The sequence below is a fragment of the Staurois parvus genome, unplaced genomic scaffold (assembly GCF_062004578.1).
Source record: "Staurois parvus isolate SC_StPar_1 unplaced genomic scaffold, SC_StPar_1.0 ptg000471l, whole genome shotgun sequence".
NCBI classification, from domain to species: Eukaryota; Metazoa; Chordata; class Amphibia; order Anura; family Ranidae; genus Staurois; species Staurois parvus.
In genome coordinates, this window is record NW_028318267.1 from 1,505,667 (window position 1) to 1,525,403 (window position 19,737).

General features: G+C 41.3%; 1 protein-coding gene across 1 annotated transcript in view; it reads left to right on the forward strand.

Moving 5' to 3' along the window:
* MMADHC (metabolism of cobalamin associated D) overlaps positions 1–9,642 on the forward strand; it is a 53,557-nt gene extending 43,915 nt beyond the window's left edge. The window contains exons 7-8 of the mRNA XM_089689367.1: positions 5,352–5,438; positions 9,182–9,642. Of these exons, the coding sequence (XP_089545493.1) occupies positions 5,352–5,438; positions 9,182–9,376 (282 nt within the window). The 3' untranslated portion in view covers positions 9,377–9,642. The remainder of the gene's footprint in view (positions 1–5,351; positions 5,439–9,181) is intronic.
* The last annotated feature ends 10,095 nt before the right edge of the window (positions 9,643–19,737 follow it).

Genomic DNA, 19,737 nt, shown 5'->3' on the forward strand with positions numbered 1-19,737 from the left:
GAGAGTAGCAACAGTGCTAAACTTTCTCCATTTGTAGACAGTCTGTCTTACCGTGGACACATGAACATCAAGGCTTTTGGAGATACTTTTGTAACCCTTTCCAGCTTCATGCAAGTCAACAATTCTTGATCGTAGGTCTTCTGAGAGCTCTTTTCTGCGAAGCATGGTTCACATCAGACAGTGCTTCTTGAAACCAGTAAACCCAAAACAGGTGTGTGTTTTTTAAGGGCAGGACAGCTGTCAGCAACACATCCAATATCATGACACTGATTGGAGTCAAGGTTGGCTCACTCCTGGCTCCAATTAGCTCTGGGAGAAGTCATTAAGCTAGGGCCTCACATACTTTTTCCTCCCTGCACTGTGAATGTTTACATGTTATGTGCAATTAAACCATGGCAACATCTAATGTTTGTGTAGTATTATGTTCAGCAGACTGTCTTCTTCTATGGTTGTGACTTAGATGACGTTCAGAGCACATTTTATGCCCAATTCATGCAAAACTCCACGTAATCCCAAGGGGTTCACATACTTTTTCTTGCAACTGTAAAGGTGCCTGCACAAACTTGCAGCTGATTTCCAAACCCCTTCTCATCCCAATTCTCATATTGCTCTGATCAGGCTCAATTTTGGCATAGCTTAGTGGTGTTCAATCCTATATGCCAATCCCAGAAATTCCTGTTGGCCGGTCGTTACTTATCTTGCACACTCACAGTATGCCCACAGTCTTCCAGGATGAATAATGCTGGGCATCCTTCAACCTGGAAACCTGAGGACATGTTGTGGCTGAGAAGAGGTACTTCACAGCTTAGCTTGTATAATAGCATCATGTACAGCAGATTTTGATAAAGCCTTTATTGCACCATTCAGGACTAGTTTGGGAAGGTTAAGGGCTAAGTTTACTTTTCTAGCAAAAAATAATAAATGCACAAATTGTGCAGAAAGAAAATGTGCTATTATTATTTTTTCCTGCAGGAGCCTGGAAAGCATTGCACCTGTGATCCATGGATCAGGGGTGCAATGTTTGGCTTTTGCAGAAAAGCTCTTCAGCTTTCAGCCCATACCTCCTATATGGGTTGACGGTTTACAAGTCGGCTTGTGAATGAACTAGAGTGCTCATCCGTGCCCTTGCAGTCCATTCAGAACAAGCTATTAGCCGGGGTAGCTGCCAGTAGTTGTAGTCTATCCATTCACAGGAAGCAGTGATTAAATGAAGTTGGTGGCTGCGGGGAGAAGATCCCCCGCCTGCTGTCACAGGGAGAGGGGGATTGGATGAACTGGTGACATGAGCTAGAACTTGTTTCATGTTCCACCCTTAAAAAGGTGACCTTCTCCTTTAGGTACGAGTCTTTTTAAAAGTGATGACTGTTGGCAAGCTTTGGCAGGACTCAATATTAATTGAAGATTGTTGATGGCATGCTAACAGCTTGAATAAGGTGACAGTCAGCCCTCCAATCCAAATTCTAAGTTTGACATCCCATACTTTAATGATTTTTTTTTTTTTTTTTAATTTCAAAATGCTGCTTGAAGCTTATCAAAATCTTTAACAAATGCATGCTGTGCACACGGCTCATTTACCTGCTGAAACGCATGTGAGCAAGGAATAGGTCAGCTAATGTTCCTGAATGAGATATCATTAGTAAGCTTTCATAATATCAGTTAATGTGTGTTGTCAGTTACTTTTTTTTTTTAGAGTGAATTGCAGCACCAATTGTTAAAATAAATAAATAAAAAGTTTCCAGCAGGTGGGAACAAGTTACTAATCCAGGGAAGTCTGTTGTAATGGAAGTGCTTTTTTTTTTCTGGATGTCATCAAAGACTTTTCCACTTACAGTTCAGAACTTCTCCAATATTTTTCTTTTCCCTCTAACACTGTTCAACAAATTTTTATTTTTTGCCAGTTTTGGAAACAAAAGGATCCATTTCTTAATGAATTTCACATTCTGAGTTCAAATATAACAATGAAATTTGTCAATTGGCTCTAGTTTTTCTGTAAACGGAAAGTTTTCTACTATAGGCGTAATGACTACATAATGCACAATAATTATATAGATAGATGTCTTTTCACAAATATAAAGCAAGTGATATTGACTACATAACAAAGCCTAAATGGCATAATATATTGCATAGGATTACCAAGAAAAATTATAGCCATAAGCTAAGTTGAATCATTTTAATACTTAGGATTCTCACTAGTTTTGTCTTCAGTTTGTGTCGGTTTTGCTTCTCTTGGCTTTTCTCTTGTATTCGAGGAAAGGGCTATCTCTTACAACTGCACGTGACTACACTTGACTCAACCACGAAGGATTCTGGTGCTTTAGGAATTGGTAGCCCCTCTCCATGAGGAACTGGACGTATTGCCGATGGAATATTTGGATAGTGCACAGATAACTTTTTCTTCTTATTTAGCCCTTTTACAATTGGAGGCACCATACAAAAGTAACAATTACTAACATGATCTGTTGGCTCTCTCCAAATCATTGGCACAGCGAAAGGCATAGATGCCTTTTTTCCATTCAACCATTGCTCCAGTGCCGTCCCACAAGAATTGCAGCATATATGTGGTGCCCAGCTCTTGTCCTGGTCTCCTATCTTGCAGCCAAAATACAAGTTGTAGGCTTTCTCAATCATTCCTGTTATCCTCCTTTTTTTGTGAGATAAAAGTTATTTCACCGCAGATATAGCAGAAATTATCTGCTTTATTCACACAAGTTCGAGGCATTACTGAGTAGCCTATATAAGCATAAAACGAAATGTAAAGACGCTGTCGAACTACAATCAGCTACAGATACTGCAGCTTTTATGCAGTGAAGTGATGCAATTAAAGGCTAATATTGCATCATCTCAGTATACATGCAATTTTCTATTGGTCACCAGTATCAATTGAGCAATATGCAGCTGAAGTTGCATCATAATTTTGAATGGCTTACGTCATTAGATGGGTGAATATATCATGGAAACTAGAGCCAATCAACATTTTTTAGGGTCATTTTCATTTTCAGCACCCCAAAATTATGTAAGATTAGCTAATTTTATGCCCAAAACTTTTTACCTGTTGAACAGTGTAATCATTGCTGCAAAATCAGAAGTCAGACACATGTAAATGTTTACTTTGCACGCTTGTTACTGAATTCTGCATTTTGTGCCCATATTCTGCTCATTGAATCACACCAGTTGATGTGATAGGAACTCGTGGAAGTAATCCGCAGCTCGCTTTTGAATGTTTATTGTGGCTTCTCATTTCAGTTTGCTGCCAGTAAAACCACAATCTGGGAGCATTTCCAGTGGTAGGGTTTAACTACAGATTTTAATGTTGATTATCATGTCAGTGGCTCTTTTGGGAAACTTCTTAGTTTCTTTTTAGGTCAGCTTGCAACTGCTATACGTTTAGCACTGTGCGCAGTATATGGTATAGGGATTATACCTGGATGCAGTATACTCAGAGGCAAAACTGGCCATGAAGAAACCTTCCTGATCATTGCAGCATTGTAGGAGCACTCAGTGAAAATGTTTGGTTTTCTGTCACCAGTTAATTCAAAACTGATGGTAAGGGTAGTTGTTGAGTGGTCACCTAATGGGTTCTTAGGTGGGAGGAGAGGTGCTGACGCATGCTACATGTTACACTAAATATGGGTATAACGTGTAACATGCTACAGAAGGTGAACGTATCCTATAAAACAGGCCATAGATGTTGTTTGTGTTCATTTTTTGTTTAGCCAGCAAGCTGAACAAAAAAAAAACTGATTCATCCACCCTCTCAAATGAGGTGGATGAAGGAATCTCCCTCACTAAGACGTACTCCGACAGCAGGACTTTCTGATATCAGGACACACTGAACAGCAGCTGCAGCCCCTGATCAACAAAAGTTTTCCAACATTCCCATTCGACAAAAGTCCATCTAACAATTGATTTCAATCAAACAGAGAGGCCTACACATGGATCGAAATTTGGCCATTCCTTGCGGAATCAGACAAATTTCGATTCATCTATGGCCAGCTTAAGAGCATGTACCTGTGAAAATTCAGGACAGATGTTCTCAGATTCTGAACACCGTCTCTGTACTTCTCAGAGGGAAGGTTGCACAGAATCATGTAACAGGTGCTTGTAGTACCACACAGATATTCTGCAAAAGTCCTGCAGAATCGAATGTTTTTTATATTTGCTAAAGGTACACATGCTGAACAGTCTGACTTCAGCAGTGTTGCTGGATAGAATTAGCAGATGTTTGTTGATGTTCCTCTTTACCAATTTATGGATAAACTAAAGAAGAGCCATACATGATACTTTTTTTTTTCCATTCAACCAGCAGGATGAACACATCAAATTTGTGGATGGGGGAATCACAACCGCTGAGAGATTGTATTCTGCAGGCAGGGTGCCTTCCCTGTCGGCAGAATACAATGATCATTATTGCCGGCTGTAGCCGACCGCACTGATTGTTTGGGAAAAACCTGACAGACTGTATGCAAGTCGATTGATTGATTGACTTGTGTGCAACCTGGTAGCCCATACATGAATCGAAATTCGGCCAGTCCATGCTGAACTGGATAGATTTCGATCCATGTATGGCCGTATTAAAGTGGGTGTAAATCCTCAGTGATTCTAAAGATTTAAAAAAAAAAAAAAACATACTTACCTGCTCTGTGCCCCGATCCTCCTTATTGTTGAGTCCCCCGCCGGCAGTCCTGGCTCCTCTTCCCTGCCGAGTGCCCCCATTAGCAAGCCTCTTGTTATGGGGGCACTAGAGCAGGCTCGCTTTTGAGCCATGCTCCTGTGAATGGATATTATCACTCTTATGCTTACTTGAGCCCCATTGCAATCCAGCACTGTGCATAAAGGTAGCGGCTCTGTCCCTCCTCATAGAGCAGATCAGTATCAGTGAGAGCCATTGGCTCCTGCTGTTGTCAGTCAAACTCGGTGATGTAGGAGCAGGTGGCCGGGCTGTGCCCAGCTGTCTGTTTCTATGGACGCAGGCAGTGGGGCTCTGCAGCGAGCCTGCACAAGTGCACCCATAGGAAGCTGCTTTCTATGGGGGCAGTGGATTTAGAAGAGCTAGAAGCACCAGAGGGGGGACTCCAGAAGAGGAGGATCGGGGCTGCTCTGTGCAAAACCATTGCACAGAGCAGGTAAATATATGACATGTTTATTATTTTAGTTTATTTTAAAAAAACACATACGCACAAAGCTTTACAAACACTTTAAGACACAAGTTAAATATAAATTGGTGAATTTCATATTTGTAAAATCCCGACTGACAAATTCTTTGGGTGTCAGTAATGTATATAGTTCTTTAGCCAGAATGGGTTGATATATAACCGATTTTAGTTTACTTGTATTTCTTTCTTTTTTTTCAGTTCATTAATGGTGCTAAAGAAATATGCTATGCCCTCAGGTCAGAAGGCTACTGGGCTGACTTCATAGACCCATCTTCAGGACTGGCAGTAAGTGACTCGTACATCATTTAAAATACAAGTTAAGTAGTGTTCCACTAGGAATGTACTGGCCTAAAGATGGCCTGCCATAATCTCTAAGGACTTGGCTCTTAGCATTTGTCCTTCCAGGCCATACAGAAAATAGAGATTGTTTACTAAATATTGCAGGCATGAGCTGCTGTGTTCACGAAGTACTTGACAGATTATCTGGTTTTGGCTTTAAGTATGTGCATTTTTTATACGTTTCTTTCTTTTATCCTCTTAAAGGCGCAGCATTGGGGGTAAAGCGGACTTTGCAACATAATGCAAGGTTCACATACCCTTTAGATCACCCCCTAATCCCCTATGTAAAGAGTGGAATTAAGCATTAAAATCACACATTATATAAAAAAAATAGTTACTGCTGAACTTCAGACACAAAAACATTCATTTTAAATGTATGATTGCCCTTTTAACAAACACTACATTCGAGTTGTGTGGTACACTGCTGTTCATTGTAACATGTTGTGCAGTGCGTAAACGTTAAGACATGCTGCATTTTTATGCAACACAGCTGTATGGTGTGAACAGGGCACATAGAATACAATTGTTTTTTGTGTGCCCTTGCGTTGAGGCGGCATTGATCAATGCAGATGAATGCAGCTTAATGCACTTGGTTGTGATGAGCCCTTAGGAGGCGTCTGAGTCGATGTTAACTCCTCTTCACATCCAGGTTCCTAAAAAGCAGTTTTAGAATGATCCTGATGCTGCTGTATTTGAGTTGTATCACTTTTAGACATGCAAACATGACCCCCTGTGAACTGACTGTTGGTGGAGAATCTCACAAACCTTCACGGTCCCATCTGCTATAGACACCACTGAATGGGCATTCTTTCTCATCATGTAGGACGCCTAAGTCAAAGTGACATACTGACAAAATAATGGTGACCAGATTACTTGTCAGATACAAGTTTTGAGTTGTTTCATATATATTTTACTGTGCTTTAAATGGCAGATTTGTTTTTTTTTTTCCACAGATAATTAGATTTTCACATGTTTTACCTGTAACATACATGCTATCTATTTTAATTGGATTTCTCTGGCCCTCTGCACAGTACCTTGCTGTGCTGCGTCCATATGGCCCCTGACACTTTATCAGAATTTCACTGGAGACTTGAGTTTTATGCATACCGAATGGCCATAGATGGAGTGAATCTCGGCCAGTTCTGCAGGGATGGCCAAGATTCCATCCATCTATGGGCAGACTGGCTATACCAAAGTCGATCCATCGACCAACTTGGGTACCACCAGCATGTCGGATTTTTAGCATGCGATTATTGCCAGCAGCTATAGCCACTAACGGTAATCACTGTCACGGACTGTGTTGATGAAGGGGAATCGAGCAATTTGCACATTAATATGACCTGCCTAAGCCTGTGAGTAGCTACTAGCCATGCACTTTACTGCTGTACTAGAGCTCACTGCAGCTTCAGGAATGAAGGAAAATAAATGAAAGGAACATTGCTGCAAACTGTTTCCCTTTAAGTTTAAATGCAAAGTGTGAGGCTAACTTCTCACTTGCAAAAAATTCAAATTTGAACCTACGTTTATCATTTGTTTAGGGCACATTAACCACTTCAAGTCCGGACACTTTCACCCCCTTCCTGTCCAGGCCAATTTTCAGCTTTCAGTGCTATCACACTTTGAATGACAATTATTATTATTATACAGTATTTATAAAGTGCCAACAGTTCGCTCAGCGCTGTACATTACAATGGGAGACACAACATGCAACAGTACAATAACAATACAATGCAATACACGAGGGGTTCGAGGGCCCTGCTCCTTGGAGCTTACAATCTAGAAGGGAGGGGATAGTGGTACAGAAGGAAATGGCTGTGGGGGATGGAGTGGTAGGAAGAGTGGAGGAGGTCGGGAATTAGCAGGGGGTGGGGTAGTCTTCCCTGAAGAGGTGGGGTTTCAGGATGTGCCTAAAGGAGAGGAGAGTAGGTGATAGTCTGATGGATTGGGGTAGGGAGTTCCAGAGTATGAGTGACGCCCTGGAGAAGTCCTGGAGGCAGCCATGGGAGGAGGAGACTAGGGAACTAGAGAGAAGGAGGTCTTGCGAGGAGCGGAGAGTGCGTGTAGGGTGGTACTTGGATATTAGGTCAGTGATGTAGTTTGGGGCAGAATGACAATTGCGCGGTCATGCAACAATTAATTTTTTAGCTTTTTTTTTTTAGACAGATAAAACTTTATTTTGGTGGTATTTATTCAACACTGGGATTTTTTTTGCTATATAAATGAAAGTCCAAAAATTGTGAAGAAGTGTTTTTCATATAATATTTTACAAATAATCTTTCTTCCTAAATCTTGACCAAAATGTATTCAGTTGTCTTTTTAGTAAAAAAAAAAAAAAAAATAACCCAAATTAGTTTATAACCAAAAATTATAATTTTTCCAAACACATTTTTACTTTTTTTTTTTTATATTTTTTTTTTTTTTTTTAACATACTGTCACCCTAGCAATAGTGTCACCATAGTGACACTGCACTACTTGTGGGGGGTGATGGAGATTTTTTTTTTTTTTACACTAATTGCTTTTACACCCATAAAGGCTGTAAAAGCAATCATTTCTCCTTCTCTCTGGCAGAATTCTTGCAGCCATTGAGAAATACTGTGTGAGCTGTGATTGGTCACAGCTTGTCACATGGTACAAGGCTGTTGTGAATAGCCTTGTACCATGTGACCTCTGTGATCATTCACAGATATCACTAGTAGTAAGCAATGATATCAGCAAGTGACATCTTGCTTACTACTATTCAGGTGATCACTGATTGGCCAATCAGTGATCACATGATCAGGACCTCACCTCTGGACAAAGCGGGCACCGGATCGTGGTGCCGCGCGCACAGGCTGTAAATTTGGGTGCCGTTTATGAACGGCAACCCGCTCCTGCACTGCTCCAGTCCAGCCATTTATGTACATGGGCCAGACAGGAAGTGGTTAAAAAACACACCACAGATACCCTCCAAGTGGTTTTTTTGTTTTTGTTTTTTATATTGCACCTCATTGATATTTGGTAAACGTCACTGTAATTGCGCTGTAATCATTGCATTTACAGTGCGCTACCATAGACTTGGATGAAAGGCATCGACGACTCCTGTCACTAGACACATAGCTTTGTTTTTGCCACACAGCAATACGAAGCGATGCAAATGCTATGCGTTTTTCAAGTGTTAACAGCGCTGTCCATGTTCATTGTAGGCTGCTTTGCTTGGCATTCGGGGGGTGGCTAAAATGCTCCCCAAACACCTTTTTATTGGCAGTGCGAACAGAGCCTTAGAGGCAGATTTAGTGCAGCAGAGGCAGTATGTTCCCTCTAAACAGGAAGTTGGCTCCCTGGATTACAGCTGTCCACAATAATGTATGACTGTGCTTATGCTGAAGCTTTAGATTGTAAGCTCCTTTGGAGCAAGGACTGATTGGACCAGTTGTCCCTCACCCCCACCTCTTGTTGCAGTTGTAACAGAATCTACTCTTCTGAGGAAACTTTCTACAAGATTTTGGAGTGTATCTGTAGGATTTTGTGCCCATGTAGCCATTTGAGGTTAGGTACTGATTTTGGATGGGAAGACCTAGCTCACATTAACAGATCCAGTTCATCTCAAGGTAATCAGTAGGGTTGAGGTCAAGACTCTGTGCAGGCCGTGTGTGTGTGATGCAAAATATTTATTGTATATTAATTTTTTTTGTTATTTTGTTTTTAACAGTTTTTTGGTCCATACACAAATAACACTCTTTATGAAACGGATGAACGCTATCGGCACCTTGGATTCCGGGTGGAGGATCTCGGCTGCTGTAAAGTCATTCGCCATAATGTCTGGGGAACGCACGTTGTAGTAGGAAGTATTTTCACTAATGCACCTCAGGACAGTGCCATCATGAGGAAGTTGGGAGAACACTAGCAGCCTTTGTGGAAGTTCTTTGTCCTGTCATTACCTCTTTACTGATTGGTTATCCTCTTGGCTGGTGATGATGGAAGCCTTAATTTGGACAATAAACTGTGCAGTTATATTTACATTTTATTTATGAAAAGGACCATCCATGCAATCATAACCTGTGTAAATGATGTAACAGGTGACAGTTCTCTTTGTAAAACAATGAAATGTTTCACAATGTCCATTGTGAAGGGTTTTAGGGAAATCCGATCAAATAAATGTTTTACAAAGTGCTTAGTAGTTTTATAATTTTTGTTGTTACATTTAACATTATGGACCTACAGCACTGCTTCCAGCAGCCAAGTCCTTATGCCGTACGGATCTACATTCCTCACTTCAGTGACCATGAACTTATAGCTTCAGCTGCATTTTTGCTGACAAATGTGCTGCAACCGCGTGCATTGCACGCAGTTACAGGGCTTTTGTGGCACTTCCTCAGACTTGAATGTATAGCGCTAAGAAGGTGGCATCACTATAAAGTCAGGTCAGCTGAGCAAAGCATCACATCCACATTTAACCACTTGCGGCACAATCACATGCCCGGTACATCATTGTACCTTTTAAGTGGTTGTGGGCACCTGCGGGCATCACCCCAGTACCGCTTTTTAGAGCTGACGGTCGTCTCTCCTGTAATAGCAAACAGAGCGGCTAATTAGCTGCTTGATTGCTATTACAAGCAGCAGAAAGGAACGCCACGCCCGCTGCCTTCATTGGCTTGCTCGGTGTCTCCCATCCCACCGGGAGACACAAGCAAACAGTTGGCGCATCCCCCGGCCGCCCAGGGTCCCGAACAAAGCTTGGATCGGCTTTGATCGGGTCTCCATAATGGTAACCCGGAAGTAATGACCTGACATCACTTCCGGTTTACCATTTTCAAACAAACAAAAGCATTTAACCACTTCATGCTTCAAGTCTGGACACTTTTACCCCCTTCCTGTCCAGGCCAATTTTCAGCTTTCAGCGCTGTTGCACTTTGAATGATAATTGCGCGGTCATGCAACACTGTACCCATATGAATTTAACATTTTTTTTTTAGACAGATAAAACTTTATTTTGGTGGTATTTATTCACCACTTGGATTTTTATTTTTTTTGCTATATAAATGAAAATGTCCAAAAATTTTGAAAGTGTTTTTCTTACAAAAATTGTGCAAATAATCTTTCTTCATAAATCTTGGCCAAAATGTATTCAGTTATCTTTTTAGTAAAAAAATAACCCAAATTAGTTTATACCCAAAATTATAATTCTCCTTCTCTCTGGCTGCATTCTTGCAGCCATTGAGAAATAATGTGTGAGCTGTGATTGGTCACAGCTTGTCACATGGTACAAGGCTGTTGTGAATAGCCCTGTACCATGTGATCTCTGTGATCATTCACAGATTTCACACGTAGTAAGCAATGATGTCAGAAGTGACATCTTACTTACTACTGTTCATGTGATCACTGATTGGTCAATCAGTGATCACATGATCAGGACCTCACACAAAGGTCCCGTACAGCGATCAGGGAGCGCACACAATCCAAAATGGTGAGCGCTGTTTATGAACGGCAACCCGCCCCTGCACTGCCACCGTTCGGCCGTTTATATACAGCGGCCGGACGGCAAGTGGTTAAACCATCAATCTTGGTGTTTTGATTGCTTCTGATGGCAGAGGAGGGATTTGGTCTTATAGACCCCAGAGTCCTCCATAAAGAATACCTGTCACGTGCCTATTGCTGTCACAAGGGATGTTTACATTCCTTGTGATAGTAATAAAAGTGATCAAAGAAAAAAACATTGAAAGCAACAGTGTAAAAATAAAAACAATAAAATAAATTAATAATTAAAAAAGTGCCCCATACATGTGATGCATCAACATGAGCGTCAGTAATTCTAGCACTAGACCTCCTCTATAAATCTAAAGTTCTGACCAGTAAAGGCTTTTAAAGCGCCGCCTATGAATAGTAAGATTTATGTCGTTTGTTGCCGTTGCATGGCATGCTTAACTTTAAAGCGTGACATGTTTGGTATCTATTTACTCAGCATGAAATAATCTTTTATATTTTGCAAAAAATTTAAATTTAAAAAAGTTTTTTTTACAAAAATTGCATTTAAAAAACTGCTGCGTAAATACTGTGTGACAAAACAATTTGCATAACCCACCAATTTATTCTCTAGGGCCTCCGCTTTAAAAAAAAATATGTAAAAGTTTGGGGGTTCTAAGTAGTTTTCTAGCAAAAAAAATGATTGGTACATGCAAACAAAAAAATGGTCTTCAAACCCCCCCCCCACTGCCTATTGCAACTTACGGGGGGTGGTTGGTGGGCGGCAGAAATCGGGTCAATCCCCCTTCCCCCCTTCCCCCCCCCCCCCCCCCTCATATGTAATCAAGGCCTAAGGCTTCATTCACGTGGGTCAGTGAGGCAGTGTTTAGCTGCACAGGGGTGCGTAGCTGTTCTGTGCATCTCCATTCAGGCCATCTCACTGATGTCAATTGGGACACAGCAGCTGAACGGGAATGCACCGGTGTTCCGTAAGGAAGTAGAAGAAGATGCTTCTAACTGCAGTAAATCCAATAACTACCATTGCCTAGTCACCAAGGCTTGTTCACCCTTTAGCACCACTGTATTCCCGGCCCCTTTCCTTATTTAACTGGCTCAACTTAGTCATGGAGGAGTGTCCCGCACTTGCTCCGAAACGCATCACAGCCCATTTTGACATCACTTCCGGGTTCGTGCTCCATGTGGTGAGTGTGAGTTCCAGTGGTCCTGGATGAGCAGCGGCCATCTTTACAGCTCCCCCTGCAGCTGCTGGCTGGCATAATGGGTTGTTTCATAGTAACAGAAGCCCCGCCACGATGACATAATGATGAGCCTGTACTCTTACCGTTGCTGTAAGTGTTTTTAACTGTTTCTATTAAAGTTATTGGATTTACTGCGCTTAGAAGCGCCTTCTTCTATATCCTTTCCACTACAGAGTTGGCTTCACACTCTTAGAAGTGCTGCACAGTGCACAGTCCAGTTTTGGAGTATATCTGTTGTCATCTCTCAGAAGTGCCCTATTAACTCTCCTTTCGCACAGGTGTTCCGTTCATCTCTGTGCAGGAAGTCCCATCCATATCAATTGGGATGCAGCAGCTGGATGGACACAGGCACTGTTCCCAACTTGACATCCATGTGGGTGCATGTCCCTAAGCTCACACTGTTTGCATTTGAAAGCCATGCACCTACACTTAGTTTAGCGTATGTTGGCATTTCACCACTTTGCAAAAAGGCGCAACTTAAAACTTACAAATATTTATGAACTCAACACATTTTAAACTTTTATATTTAGTAGGCATTTAGCAGGAATTTTGCTACATTTACTGTGTTTATATCTGCTAATAATGATTTAATGTATTTTTAGCAAAAATATTGATTTGATAAACATTTGCGCAAATATCGCGGGGCCTCTGTAGCACCTTCTTTTTATTCGACAGGTCATGTGCTTTCAGAAAATATGATTGGGGGGGGGTCTTTTACAAACTCTGAAAGCTGTAAGTGAACAATGAAAACCTCCAAGTTTTTAGAGAAATTTGGATATTTACATTTTTGCAAAAAAGCGCAAATTAAAATGTACAAATATTTATTAACTCAATACAGGTTAAGTGTTTATATTTAGCAGGAATGTTCTGTGTTTGTATCGGCTAATTATTTTTGTGTATTTCAGCACAAATATTGCTTTGATAAACATTTGTGCATATATCATGGGGCCTTAAAAATCAATATCACCTTATTTTTAGTCTACTGGCCATGTGCTTTTACAAACTCTGAAAGCTGTAAAGGAAAAATAAAAAAGCAATGGAAAAATTGCAAAAATGGTTCGGCCAGCTGGGTTTAAAAGTGGAGCGCAGGGCCTGGCAGCAAAAGGTTAAAAACAAAGAATCCTGAGGAAGCCTTTGAATTCCAGCGTTCCTGTATCGAAAGCCAGCTTGGACCTCACAGCTTCACAAGCAGTGCCTAAAGTTTATCTGAAAGATTTACATTAGACTTTGGAGTTGATTTACTAAAGGCAAATAGACTGTGCACTCTGCAAAGTGACGCTGCTCCAGAGTTTATTAGATGAGGTAAGGCTTTTTTTTTTACAAAGAATATCTAATAACGTGCAAAAAAAAAAGCATTTTTGCATGCACATGATTAGATGATGGAAGTCAGTAGAGATTCTGCTCATTTACTGAACTCTGAAGCAAGTGTACTTGCAGCGCTGCACAGTCTATTTGCCTTTAGTAAATCAACTCCTCTGTTGGCAGACTGTTCATTTCAACAACTCTTCCCATATATTCACTAAAGGTGAAGTTGTCATGTACTGCGTTTACTTACACTGTCCTTCAGTTCTGAGTTACTGGCCCAAAACAAGTTTGCACATCAGGAGTTCTGACTTTACCCTGACCCCATATTATTGCGTTCTTGCCACATCTATGATTTTAAAGTGTGGAGGCCGAAGGTAGCCAGGCAGCCAGCATTTTCAGGAGGTTACCAATGACAGGACACAATTCTATCACTCTAAGATTCCTCTAATGTAGATTTCAGGTTAGGTTCACACTTGTGCGGGACTGCATGTAAATTTCATGTTTTCCCGCACCCGCAGCAAAACCGCGCTGCTGTTAACTGAGGCACTGGGTGCGAGGTTTCTCGTGCTGGGAACTGCATAGCACTATGTGGTTTCCCTGTGGCTGTGATTTTGAAACCGGTTTGCAGGGCCATTATCTGCTTTTTCTGTAGGTACAGGAAACACGGCCTGCAGGAAAATTGGAGTAGTGAGAACTTATCTTTAATAAATGTTTCTAGAGGTATTTAAAGTGATATTACAGGCAATTTTTGTTTTTTTTGTTTTCCTTTACTTGTCATACTTACCTGCTGTGTGTAGTGGTTTTGCACAGAGCAGCCCCGATCCTCCTCTTCTCAGGTCCCCTGCCGGCACTCCTGGCCCCTTCCTCCTTCCAGGCACTCAAGCAGGCTCACTCTTGAACTGCTGCTCTGCGTATCCATTCACACTTAGAGCCACAGCTATCCCCACCCATGCTCTCCCTCTTTGGCTCAATTGCTTTTATTGACAGCTCCCACTGTTGTCTCAGCCACTGAGGAGTGAGAGTCCTTGGAGAGCCAAGGTTCCCGTACACATTGCTGGATCGAGAGATCAAGATGGGGCTCAGGTAAGTATCGGGGGGGGGGGGGGGGGGGAGGGGCAGCACACATAAGGTATTTTACCTTCATGCATAGAATGCATAAAGAAAGAAACCTTGAGCCTTCAGAACCACTTTAACATTTGTGGACATCAGCGGATGTCCCCTAAGCTTTTTTTTTTTTGTTTTTTTCTTGCCTGTTTTTAAAGTTTTTCTGGATTGTGTTATATAGCTGGAGGTGTCTGGCTCTGCTAATGTGAATGTATTGGGAAAAAAAATAATCTTACCTGTAGGTCTGAACTTCCCTAACATCTATTGCTTGCTTTAGGTCCCTTTGCTCACTGGTGTCATAATTTACTGATGTTTACTAAGGAACATGTTGACAGAGTCCCTGGTTAAAAATTCTGTGTGTAAAGACTTGAGTAATGTTGAGTAAAGGCCCGTAAGCATATAGACAAGTAAAATTCTTCTCCATTGCCAGTATTGTAATATACAATACTCATTTTTACTTACATAAACATGTTTAGAGACGAGTAAAAATGTATATATGAGTAAATTGCTGCACTAAAATGTAGTTTTCTATTTTTGTTTTATGGCTCTGTACTCAAGGTTGTATTAGTGATCTTTACTCAGCTGTGTGCAGTGTCCCATAGACAACAATGCATCTCATTTCAGATCAGTAAAAAAAACTCAGCATTTTTTACTCCCCTGTGCAAGAGGCCTATTCTGCTAGTAACAATTTTATTATTGCCTTTGTGTACTCTTCCCCCTCTGCATATTACTGCTAAGGAAACTACTCAGCTCATATACAACACAGGATAGATTGTGATGGGCTGAGTGTATTTATTTAGTTCAGGTACTTACCGTATCATATGCTATACATTAACATCAGTCCCTGCCCTCAAGGGGTGTACAATCTAAGGTCCCTAACTCACAATCATACATACACATACTAGGGCCAATTTAGACAGGAGCCAATTAACTTACCAGCATTTCTTTGGAGTTTGGGAGGAAACTGGAGTTCCGGGAGGAAAACCCGCACAGGGAGAACATGCAAACTCCATGCAGTTAGTGCTATGGTTGGGATCCAAACAGACTACCCTAGCGCTGCTAAACAGAAGTGCTAACCACTCAGCCATTGTGAGGCTTTTTTTGCTGACCTGTGTGCAGATGCCTTCATTGTATTTAAAACCTAATGGGCGAGGACTACATTTATGGTTCGTGGAAATTCCAGCTAGTCCTAATTGCTGAAAGGATGTATACAGGCACACATGGGAGCTATATGAAAAGGGCAATTTAATTCCTAGTTTTCTTGTGCAAAAAAGCATAATGGTGGGGGAAATATATATATATATTACACAGTATTTGTATTTTTTTTTCCATTTGTTTATTTTGGACCGTTCTTAATTCATTTTCATGTATTACATTTACACAAACGTTTTTTTTTTTTTAACCTCTTGGCGCCAGCTGAACGCAAATGTGCGGCCGCCTGGGCCTAGAGGCCGAGCGGCTGCACATTTGCGTTCTATTAAAAAATATATATATATATGCTGAGAACGCACGCGCCCTGCGCGCTCCCAGCACACACGTTCGATACTCATGGAAAGGTCCCAATCTCCTCTTTCGATCGGGCCCTTTCCCGATCATGTGACAGCAAATCATGGCGGTCACATGACCCTAAAACCCCACCCCGGCTTCTGGATCCATTAAAGGGCTGGGAGGCGCCGGTGCCAATGGGTTAAACTATTTTTATGCTTTTCAAACCAATTTCTCCTGTGTGCATTAATAAGCATTCAGAAAATCTAATCTGCTCATGGACTCATTTTTATTTTCTCTAAATGCAGCTAAGCTAAACACGTTAGCTCAGTTAAAGTGGTTGTAAAGGCTGAAGGTTTTTTGCCGTTGTGCATTCTATGCATGAAAGTAAAAAACCTTCAGTGTTGAGCTCCTCCCACAGCCCCCCTAATACTTATTCGAGCCTAATCTCAATCCATCAATGTGCGTGAGAGCAGAGGCTCTCCTGGCTCTCTTTTCCCCCCTGGCCCCTGTTGCTGTCAATCACAGCCTGTGAGGAGGGTGCAGGGGGGACTGAGACACGCTCTGTGTGTCCCATAAAGACACCGGCCACCTGGGAGTTGAGCATGCACAAGTGCCCCCAGAGCAAGCAGGTTGCTCTTGGGGCACTTGGCAAGGGCGAGGGGACAGACAAGAGGAGTATTGGGCTGGTACAATGTGTTTTATTATTTTAAAGAGGGAAAAAAAATCAAGCCTTTACAACCACTTAAGGACAGCCCGCCCACAGGCAAAGCAATGTACTGGTATGTTGCTGCCTGCTTCTGGGTTTAGGGAGCACACATACACGCCCCTTCACCAACACCCACTGTGATTGTACACAGTCTGAGTCTGTCAGCAAGTCCCAGCCTATCATCCATGGCCAGGACATGCTGATCGACTCTGTACAATCACAGCCCATAGCCCTGTGCTTACAATCAACACAGGGCTCTGTACAGAGGGAATGATCTCTGTTATTCCTTTAAAGCAGGAATAAGAAACAAAGAGATCTGTTAGTAAAAGTAGCACACATTACACACTGTTAGGCACACATTTAACACCTTGATCACCCTGGATGTTACTCCCTTCCCAGCCAGTGTCATTAGTACTGGAAATAGAAATTCATTTGGAAAAAAAAAAAAATTCCAACAAGCTCCCTTGTGATAGCTTTGGGCAGAAGACAGGTAGTCTTATTATATAGCATAATAATAACACTCTTCATGGAGACATTAGGAGTCTACTGGACCCCTGATGTCTCCTCTGCCCTCCAAAGCAACTGATCAAATACACATTGTGTTTAACACCTTCCCACCCAGCCTATAGCAGATTGACAGTGGGCGGGACACTCCTCCTTCTGAGTGGGTGTCTTATGACGTCCTGTCAGAAAGTGCCACTCACGGGGCCATGCAGTGGCGCAATCTGTCACTTGGCCGGTGTAGTGATCTGATGACAGCCTGTTGCCAGTGTCATGTGACTGCTGTAGCCAATCACAGCAGACCACATGACAATTGTATACAATGGATGGCTTCCTTTCATCCCATCCATTGTATACAATTGTATTGTTAGCTGTGATTGATCAAAACAGTCACATGGTACAGACAGGGCCAATCACAGCCCATCTGTATCATGTGATGAGCTTTGCCCAATCACAGCTAATCACAACAAAAGACTGGATGAATTAGTTTCATTCAGTAACAAGTGTTGCAAATATCAAATACATTGGTATTAGCAATCATGTGTAAAAAGTAGTAGTTCCATGTTACTATAGTTTTGCTCTGGTCCCAATGTGTTGAAAACAAAATAGTAGAAAAAAAAATTGAAAAATTTGAAAAAAATAAATAATGTTTCATTTTTTTTTTTAACATACTGTTGCCAGTCACTATCCCTGATCACTGCCACACTAGTTATATAATAATGCTGTATTTAACTGGTAACAATGTTAAAAAAAAAAAAAAAAATTACAACTTCAAAAAACTCACCATGCCTCTTACTAAATACCTTGGGCTGTCTATTTTCCAAAAAATGGGTCATTTCGGGGGGTACTTGTACTATCCTGGCATGTTCAGGCCTCAAGAAATTATATTAATTATGTATATCAGTACATTGATCGATTGTCAGATAAATATACACACCATGGTTTGTGGACTCTAACTTTCCTACAAACTAAATAATATACACTAATTTGGAGTATTTTCACCAAAGAATGTAGCACAATATATTTTGACCTAAATTTATGAAGAAAGGTTATTTATTTGCTAAATTTTAATAATAACAAAGATAAATGCATTTTTTTCAAAAGTTTCAGGGTTTTTTTGTTTAGCAAAAAAAAAAAACTCAATACCACCAAAAGAAAGTTCTATTTGTGTGAAAAAAAGCTAAAAAAAATTTATTGGTATAGTGTTGCATGACTGCACAATTGTCATTCAAAGTGTGAGAGTACTGAAAGCTGAAAATTGGCCTGGACAGGAAGGGGGGGGTAAAAGTGCCAGATGTTGAAGTGGTTAATCAGCTGCTTCCCTGGATGTAACAGCCAAGGAAAGCTATCTCCTTCATCAGAGGCAATCAGGGAATAGATGCTCCTCTATCTCTGCATGAAGCCACTCCAACCACTTACAGCAGTCTTGAGCTTCCTGAAGGATCAGGAGAACTAATGAACCATAATGGGGGAGGGTCATTTCAAGCGTTGAAAAAGTGATTGCATGGCTTTACAGATCATTTTTATCTGATGGCCGATCACTGAAGAAACAGGACCAGGATCGAGTATGAATCTATTTCTGCCAGGACACTTTAATAAATACGTTGGACGAGAAGTGTTTAAAAGCAAACAGAGATTTCTTAGTACTCTCAAGTGACATTTGTCAAGTCATCACCTGTGCTGAGAGTTTTTCTATGAATGTTCCAGCTTAAGCCTGGTCATAAATGAAACAAAATATGGCTATTCAGGATGCACCAGCAGAATATTGATCCATGTGTGGTCATTCCTCTTTGGGAAAAGTCGGTTCTTGGATCAAATTTTGCTGAACGAAAATGTGTGAAAACTATCGATCAGCAGCTGCAGCCACTGATCAGTGTATTCTGACAGCAGAGTCTCTCAGTCACAATACAATGTCCCCCTGGCAGGAGAGGGGATGGAATTCTTCATTCACCTTGCTTGTGTGGATGGAGGAATCTATTCCTTTTTTTTCCATTTTTTTTTTTTTATTCAGGCAGCAGGCCAATTTAAAAAAAAACAAACAAATAATTCTCTATGTCCAACTTATTTGCTAAACCCCACACCCTGCATTCACTATATCTGGTCTCCCACAGTACACGGAAATGCAGTTATTTTAGTAAATATAAACTGCTAAATACCTTTTCTCATCAGCAGTTAGAGCTGTCTTGGGACTTCTATCAGTGTCCAGCTGAACACTGGTTATTCTTGAAGGATGAGTTTTCATTCTGCTCTGACTGTCCTATGAGGCTGCATGACCCCTGACCCTCTGCCTGGATAGTGCTGATTGGCCCTGTGCTGATTACATGTACCCTCCCAAAGAAAAAAATAACACACCAAACTGAGCATGTGCAGAGCACCTCCTAGGGCTTTGTACTATCAGCAGATGGATAGGGAACAGAAGAAGGGGAGGATCAAAGAAGACCA